At 39.5% G+C, this 8,545-nt stretch overlaps 1 protein-coding gene across 1 annotated transcript; it reads right to left on the bottom strand.

Moving 5' to 3' along the window:
* Positions 1–512: 512 nt before the first annotated feature.
* On the bottom strand, positions 513–8,488 carry LOC117251407 (CCR4-NOT transcription complex subunit 9-like). Its single transcript, XM_033617670.2, has 8 exons — positions 8,115–8,488; positions 7,336–7,521; positions 6,291–6,406; positions 5,674–5,783; positions 5,458–5,567; positions 4,073–4,171; positions 3,839–3,930; positions 513–1,941 (listed from the first exon to the last, which is right to left on the bottom strand). The coding sequence occupies exons 1-8, from the start codon at positions 8,130–8,132 to the stop codon at positions 1,773–1,775; spliced, it is 900 nt and encodes a 299-aa protein (XP_033473561.1). The 5' UTR covers positions 8,133–8,488; the 3' UTR covers positions 513–1,772.
* Positions 8,489–8,545: the final 57 nt, after the last annotated feature.

Genomic DNA, 8,545 nt, shown 5'->3' with positions numbered 1-8,545 from the left:
TGTTGTGAGGATAATGGAATCTTTGGGGGCCACAATCTGTTAATGTACTGGTGAAAGGAAATTAAGGCTCGTCAGTGTAGTCTGTGGGGCTGTTAAGAGTCAGCACTCAGTGAGCACAGGTGAGCCACTTTCCCATCTAACTGACTGAAAGAATAAACCTAACAGCAACTTCAAAACAGACTGCAATATCCTCCCATTTCAAAAAGTCCTCTTGGAAAATCAGCTATTTACACAGTAAATGGTGATTACACCATATGATGGCTATAAATGACACCATCATTTAGATTGGTTCCCTGTAAGCCTCACTTTCACTGTACAATTTTGCCTGCCACCAGATACAATCTCCTGGGAAAATGAAGGAGACATAACTGCAGACACCTTCCATTGGTAGTGTACAGGATATGCCCCTACAAACTGCACCCACTACCAGTACAAGACAAACCCATCAACACAAGAGTTATCTGAACCCAGCTACAATGTGAGGCTGTAGTGAACAAGAATGAGGCCAAATGTAGCAATAATCCACTTTATAATTCATTGTACATGAAGATGTGACTCAGTCATTCCAGTAGCAAACATGGCAGACGGTGGACCAACCAGCTGTGGAAACTCTGCCTTCCAAAAGAAAAAGAGTCCCGTTGCTAGACTCTGAGAAAAACGGAAAGCAAACCAAATGTCTTTGGACAGTGGCGCCAATAATACCACTTGGAAACAGGTGCCCAAACTAAAACTGTCCATTTTCATTTTAACAAAAAATTAAGTCCCTTTAAGTCACTCTGTCTTTTCAATGACTAAGACTGAAAGCAGTTCCTCTTACCACGTCTGAGGGACTATTAATACTAGAATGGGTGGAAAACACAATATTTATGAACTGTCATGAACAACAGCAGTTTTTGAGATTTCACTCTAGACAGAAATTACTGGGAATTGAATACAAAGCCAATAAACACATAAAACTATAAAGATGTTCATCCATTGTTTTACTGAACTATACTATACTGTAATATCAGTGCAGAGGATTAGCCAAAAAAAGAGAAACAACCACTCATATAGAAGATTAAAGTCTTATTTGAAATGCAAGAAGCAAAAAAATAACAGTTCCTACATTGAAGGGGAATGATACAGAACGTTACAGTGAATGCGAAAAGGGCTGGCCAATACTTTGAAGGAGCTGATGTTCAACATCCGATGCTGGCTTATTAGTATCGATATGTTGACAGAAATTGCAGTGCGGGTAACTGCAGCAATACATGTTTCACAAGCTGCATTTTAATGTACATTTGGCCATTTTCCTCATGTCATGTTTATTGTATTTTTCTGTTATAGTTATTTACAGTTTTCAGTGAAGTAACCTGTTAAAAAATGACTTATTATTTGATAGTGACTTTTTTCTAACTGTAAAACATCCCACCATCTCTTTATAAGTCAAGTTTGAGATCTTGCCAAAAACATTTACATCACAAACAAATACCAGCCAATATACTTATTTACTTATTTTTATACTTATTATTATTAATTATTCTCAAATATCAGTTATCAATTTCGGCTTTAGTCAGTCTGGCTCTTAAAAAACAGATTTTCAGTTGTTATAGTGACCTCATGTAGAAGTGACATACTGGCAGAGAAACTGGTGAAAACTATCTATCAAAAAGCAAAAAAAAAAAAACTTCCTTTATTATGTCATTCACTTTGCAGTCTTAGCACCACATTTGGCAAAATACAAAATTTATGCAGAGATGAGAGTCCTTCTGTAACCACACACTTAATCCCCATCACTGTGGAGCCAGTGGAATGCCTCTAGCGTCTGTGACTTGGCCCTCCTGCAGGTTCTTGACGAGCTGTGCCAGCCAGCGCTTTGTGGTGGTGTCGTCCTTCAGCACCTGGGCAAAGGTGCTGTCTTTCAGCTGGTCTGGCAGACACTGACGCAGCGCTTCTCTGGCTCTGAGGAGGGAATACCACATGTCACAAACCACTGCCCTTTTCTGTCGACAACATCTTGCTATAAGAGAGGGAGCTTGTCATGCTGGGGGCTCCATATAGCAGTGAGAGGTGAACCTTCCCAAAAAAAGTCTGTACTTCTCTCCCTACAGTAGTGGTTCTCAACCAGGGGTCTGGGAACTCCCAGTGGTGCTTGTGTGAGTCCCAGGGGTCCAGAGATAAATGGGGAATAGGTTATTTTCACTATTTAATTTACTCTCAAAATGGGCCTAATTTGAGTAAGATACATAAGAATTACACTTCAGATTAGAGGTCTTCTTCCATGGCTGTAGTTTCTGGTTTTAATCATATCTAATAACAAAAATCTTTTTAGATGGAGGTCCCCCAATTGAAATCTTATCAAAAGAGTGTCTGTGACCTAATGTGGATCAATTTAGGGGTCCTTCACATGAAAAAGGTTGAGAACCACTGATCTACAGTATATCAAGATTACACACACGTGAGGAACTAATTCAGAGAAGTTATTCCTTGGATATTGACTACTATTTATAGTGGTTCCCCTGCTTCTCATCAAAGACCAATCTATGCTTCAAGTATAACCTCTCTTCTGCAAAATGCTTTCCTAATATCAATTATTGATAGTACTCAAAGGGATACGAGCTATAATGGGCTATATCTTGCCAATCAGACTGATAAACAAGATTTGTGAACTTCAATAAAACATACAGGGCTTTCCCGCAGAAAGCTGGTTGGCAGGCTGCTGGCTGCGTCATACATGGTGGACCTTTTGACATTAAAACATAAATCCAACTGTTCAAACTAACTTACACTTGATGCTGACTCTACTGGGTAAAATTCATATATAGCTGCTGATTACCAAACTACATCCAGCCTGACTGCATGCACTCTTCTGCTTTTGTGGGAAGCTCTTCTCTTTTCCCTCATCTGAATGTTACTGACTGAATGTTTATCTCAACTTTTTCCAGCTTGTTACAACTCAGATTTCCTTTTTTAAGACCATAAAATGTGCCATTCTGATTATCCAAGAGCGAAATTATGATGTCAATGTTGCCTGCTGATCTGAACCACACAGATCCTGACACAACTCATCTTGTGATCTTCGTTCAAGTGCAGTGAGGCCATTAGAGGCCACATGAGGTGGAGGAGGAACATAATTTAATTCACAGATTATCTGTCCCATGTACTGCCGTTCTGTTAAAGTGACAGTTTCAGCAAATATGACAAAACGTAATTTTTATAAAGTTAACAACTACAGCTTTATACATGTGGACTTTGCTGTATAGCATGGGGTTGCTGCTGTTTTACCCTGAAGATTAATGTAAGCTTTTACTATAATGTCATAATTTCTCTAGCAGGGATGGTCTCCATTTAGGCAAGGTGGTGTACCTCCACCAGGGGAAAATCTCTTATGCAATCTCTACTCATGTAAAAGAAGTAAGAACAATTGCAATAGCCTATCACAGAGCCCGAAGCAATAGTTTAAAATTGCTTTCTTAGTCCTACCAGCTGCCAAACAGGGCAAAGGTATGATTGATGTGAGAAGAGGAAAAGAGATCTGTTAAACTGTAACTACATAATATCAAGAAATCCATTGGAATTGACTATCAAGGTAGCAGCTAATCAATTTTCTTATCATTACCCCATAAACAATTAATGTGCAAAGTAACACTAAGCTGTGACCACTGGCTGACAAGCCCTTTAACAATGGCTCCTCCTAGTGGCGAGTACTGGTGATCAGTCATATTTTCTACCTTGTTGAAAGTTTCCAGAGCCATGAGGGACCAGAACCAATCTTACATAAATCCCCACTCAATGGAGAGCCAAAGTTAAAACAGGTGACCACATACAGTGTACTGTATGGTGTACAACAATACTCTACCTGAGATTGTCAGAGAGGCGAAGGTAGCAGCGGACAACATGCTTCAACAGGCGAGCCGATGGTTCTTTTGAGAGCTGGAGCACCATTTTGCCCTGCCAAGACAAACATGAAAATTATATTGTGACAGCTGATCTTTTCTCTTCAGTTTCTTAATCGATGCCAAGTGTCACACTGTGCAGAGAGACTAAGAAGGTAAATTCAATCAAATTCAGAGGTTCCTCTGGGAACACTTACAAGGATCATGGCCACGTGGGAGAAACGTTCATACGTCTGACATATATAGGCCAGTCCTGTGTCATCCAACAAGATCTTCTGCAGTATGAAAGTAGCAACCTGCCAAAAAAGTGAAGAGAAGAATGATGAGGTGTTGGCTGATGCTGCAACCCCATTACACACCAAAACTGTAAGTGATATTTCTATAACGTAAGAGTAAATAAAATAAATAGACAATTTAACTTGCACCACAATAGTTGTAAAAGCTTATAACTCTCAATGAAAAGCAGCAGGTCTGGATAAATAAGAGGTATTAGATCTGGGCTTTTTTAAAGGGTAGTTTAAAAGTGTTGCTGATAGATGAAGAGAGAAAGAAGGAGACAAAATGTAATTGGACACAGGGTTTTACTATAAATGTATACCAACAGTCAAATTAGCAGGGTTCTTATGGCTTAAGGCAAGTTAGATTTAAAACTTTTTAAGACCTTTCTAATGCCACTCATAATGATATTTAAGACCAATTTACAATCACCAAAATTGAGGAGAAAAAAACAAGCACCAACATCAATTACTTAGAGAAAGGGACAACTGCCCAGATGTTTACTGCAACATAATATTCTTGAGACTTTCTGTTTCTTACTCTGCATGTGGGATTTCACTAATACCATTGAGCCGAGTTTGAAAAACATTTTGCATAAAGTACACCGAGCCTTGTATACATTGCCTTGTACTGGTTTCAGCCATGGTGCGAAATCTTGGTTAAATAGCCAATTATTGCTAAATTTGCACTTCCCCATGTCGTCTAGGGTACAGCTAGCTGATAGTAGAACATCTGCTATGAGCATTTCAGCCAGAAACAAAATATAAGTGTTGATGAATCCACTATACTGATCTGTATGACGTTAATGTGATAGGCATGTGGTAAATTATTTGGAGAAAAAAAAAAAAAAAATTAGATGTAACCACTTACTTTGAGTTTTTACATTACCATGTCAGGAAAAACAATTAATAAAATCCTACTTCCCATGTCTTACCATTTGCAACTTAGCAGTTCTGTCAAATACACCACCCACAACTTCACAACACCACAAACTGTATGGGTTGTAGCTGCCTTGGTAGCTGGCCAGTTGCATGTTACATTAAACTGAAGAATACTTGCTGTGATTGGCAGCGAACTATACAAACATTTTTCTAGATCTGGGTATAAAAGGATCAAATGCAGGTATCATTTGACTGGAGACGTTTTCATACTACTTGGCACTGAGTTATTTCGGTCAATGGCATATGGGTATTGAATACTGATAGCTAGCCCCACTTTTAAGACTTGTTAAGGAGAAGCAGGAACCCTGGTTTGGGTATAAGTCAGTTAGAGGACTGTATGAAAAGCAGCTGGAACAGTTAGGTACCGTCTTGGAGAGCTCACTCCCCGATTCCATGATGCGGAGACAAAGCGGGATGATTTCCGTGGTGAGGAGGAAGTTAATCACTTCTTGTTCATCTGTTTTGACCAAGGCACCTGCAGTTAACACAGAAAGGCAGTTTGATGAGAACGATGAAGACACAATCTTGTGGAAACAAACCTCAATACAGAAATAAAACACGTAAGCAGGAGTAAAGCTTACCTATGACTCCGAGGCTGGTAAGTCGCAGGTACTCAAATGGACGTGTTTTACTCACAGTGTGCAGAAAAGGGTAAAGGAAAAGAGGGATGTGGGCAGCAAGAAAAGCAGATCTGGTAAAAACAAAGAAGTAAAAACAATTTAATTAATGTGACCAGACTTATATACAGTAAATATCAGACGTAAGCTACGAGGTTGCTTTAATATCTTTATGGATTTTACTGACAATGGTGACAAAAATAGACACCTACAGAAACATTACATGCAAATAACTGGGATTAAAGTCCCAGTTCTCAGATGATCACATGTTTCTGCTTTGATAACAAAGACACATTTTTAAAAAGGAGTCAGGTGTTGTGTCTGATAAAGTCAATTCTGAGGCATTAAAGAATCACACTGTCACTGTGTTCTGGATGATAGCTGAACTATTTCATAAGATTTCAAATAATTCAGAGCAAACTGTGTCAGATGTAGTGGAAAAAAAAATTCCTCTGGCAATAGACAAAGTGGCATTACACCGTTGAAGCTTCTAAAGACAGCCTATCATCACCACACTACAAGAAACAAATCAGTGGAAAAAAAAAACATTGGAATTTTTCATTTTATGAACTCCCCATTACCGTGTCTCTGGGTGCGAGGCAACACACTGCAGAAGTGCCAGAGCATTGCACACTCTGTTAGACTGGTGAGCTGTAAGTGTAGGTGGGTTTATAGATGGATAGATGTTCACTATTTCCTAAAAGAATGAAATAAGGTGGGGAAAGAAATCTGTTAAACTTATAATCATACAACAAACATACACATATAGTATACAAAGACATACTATTTCAATTCATTTATTACATGAAATCAGAAACATGACCTGTAATTGTCAGTTCTGTATTCAAAACACTGTAACATAATAATAATGATAATGATAATAATCATTTAGGATGCTTGAGGCCTGAGGGTAGAAGATCCTATTGAGCCTATCACTGCTGGCCTGGTGTAACCGATACCCTCTTTCCGACCTCAGCAGGGTGAAAAGACAGTTATCCTGGGGGCTGAGATCTTTTATGATTCTCCTGGCCTTATTTTTGTAGCGTCTAGTATAAACATTCTGTATGCAGGGAAGAGCAGCTGAACAAAGTACTCTTTGCAGGGCCTTGCAGTCCTGTTCGGTGCTGTTTCCATAGCAGGCAGTGATGTTCCTTGTCAGGGTGCTTTCAGTGGTGCAGGAGTCAAAATTCTGCAGTATTTGAGGAGATACCTGGAATTTCCTCAGGTGAAACAAGATCCTGCCTTGCTTCTCTCACCACTGAGACAGTATGCAACGCCCAGGTCAGACTCTAAGTGATGTTGACACCAAGGTATTTGAAGCTTTCCACCCTCTCCACCGAGGACCTGTTTATATTAAGGGGGGTATAATTCCTTGGCTGCTTCTTCAAAGTCCACTATCATCTTCTTTTGTTTTGCTGACATTTAGGAGAAGGTTGTTGTCCTAACATCAGTGGGTCAGGTCCACTCCTTCTTTCAGGTAGGCTTTTTCATTGTTATCTGTGATCAGGCCCACCACAGCTGTGTCATCAGTCAGTCATGTGTGTATAGGGAGTAAAGACGGGGACTCAAAACACAACCCTGGGGTGCTACTATATGCCACAGCTAGGGATGGGACATTGGTCTTACCTGTAACAGGGCAGCAATAGTGCCACAGGAGTGCCAAAGCATTGGTGCCAGGTCTGGCACAGACTCGCGTTTCTTGCTCAGCTCCAGCAAGGCATTTTCTCTGGTCTCTGGGCTGGACAGCTCATTGATCCACTGATAGATCTTCTCTCTGTCTACCTGGGCCAGGGCTGTGACGTTCGTTACAGCCTGTAAAAAGATGGGGAAATACTCAACAAATGCATCAATCATCGCCATCTAATTTAACACTGTACTGTATATCAATACGATATTACAAAAGATATTATTGCAAATTTGCTTATAACAACTTAATATATTTAAGTCTGTTACAGAAATACACATAAATGATATCCAGGTATTCAAAAATATCATGTCTGATTTTGTGGGGGCAAGCTTGCGTTCACCTAGATATGTTAGTCACACCATTTTCTACTTTAATGCCCAACCAGTGCAAACTGTGCATCCAAGCATTATTCAAATCCACAAACTTTTCTTTTGAGCTCAGGTGGAGTTCCCTAAGTTTCAAAAAGTACCAAATATCAGGGTGAATTTCGGGAAATATGAATAAGTTCAGGCACAATGCATCTCGTAGTCATGAAAACATGGAGACTTGGGATTAAATATTTCATTCAGTGTAAACATTATAAAGCTTCAAATAAGAGTTGGGACACGATACACAATTTTTGTATAACACTGACGTTAATAAAATGGTTTTAAAAACCAACGCAAAACAAAGAAGGCTGATACTTTACAATAACGTTACCCTATTAGAAGATACTTACTGCTCCCGTCGCCAGCATTCTCTGAAGCTCTTTACGGTCCCAATGAGTTGATAAAACTGCTGTATCAGCTTAAATGTTGTGTAGTTGCAAACTAATGTGGCTACAATCAAACAAACTTGGCGTAACACGCAGGACGGGCAGCTAACCTAAGCTAGCTGCTAGCGTTAAATGTCTTGATGAATGGAATCCAGTACACACAAACATCGACATTACAAGCAACATAACTTCATTGAGATAACAAGCTAACAAAAGGTCATTATTTATCTGTACCGAAAACAGCCTCGAGAGCTCAAAACTAAATGCAATTTAGAGAATATAACCCAGAGGCTAGGGTTTTGTTAGCAATGGAGGCAACCTTAATACAAATAATTAAGATATCGCGAGAAGAGGACTGCTCGGACGCACTCTCGGTTATCATTTCCGTTGTAAAT

Source organism: Epinephelus lanceolatus, chromosome 14, assembly GCF_041903045.1.
Source record: "Epinephelus lanceolatus isolate andai-2023 chromosome 14, ASM4190304v1, whole genome shotgun sequence".
NCBI lineage: Eukaryota > Metazoa > Chordata > Actinopteri > Perciformes > Serranidae > Epinephelus > Epinephelus lanceolatus.
Note: the sequence above shows the minus strand (reverse complement) of the source record. Positions and strands in the feature narration are given on the sequence as shown.

Coding starts and splice junctions, on each gene's coding strand:
- LOC117251407 (XM_033617670.2), bottom strand. Junction 6,407..7,335: donor CTATTGCTGCCCTGTTACAG/GTAAGACCAATG, acceptor TCATTCTTTTAG/GAAATAGTGAACATCTATCC. Junction 1,942..3,838: donor CGCCTCTCTGACAATCTCAG/GTAGAGTATTGT, acceptor TTCCCTCCTCAG/AGCCAGAGAAGCGCTGCGTC.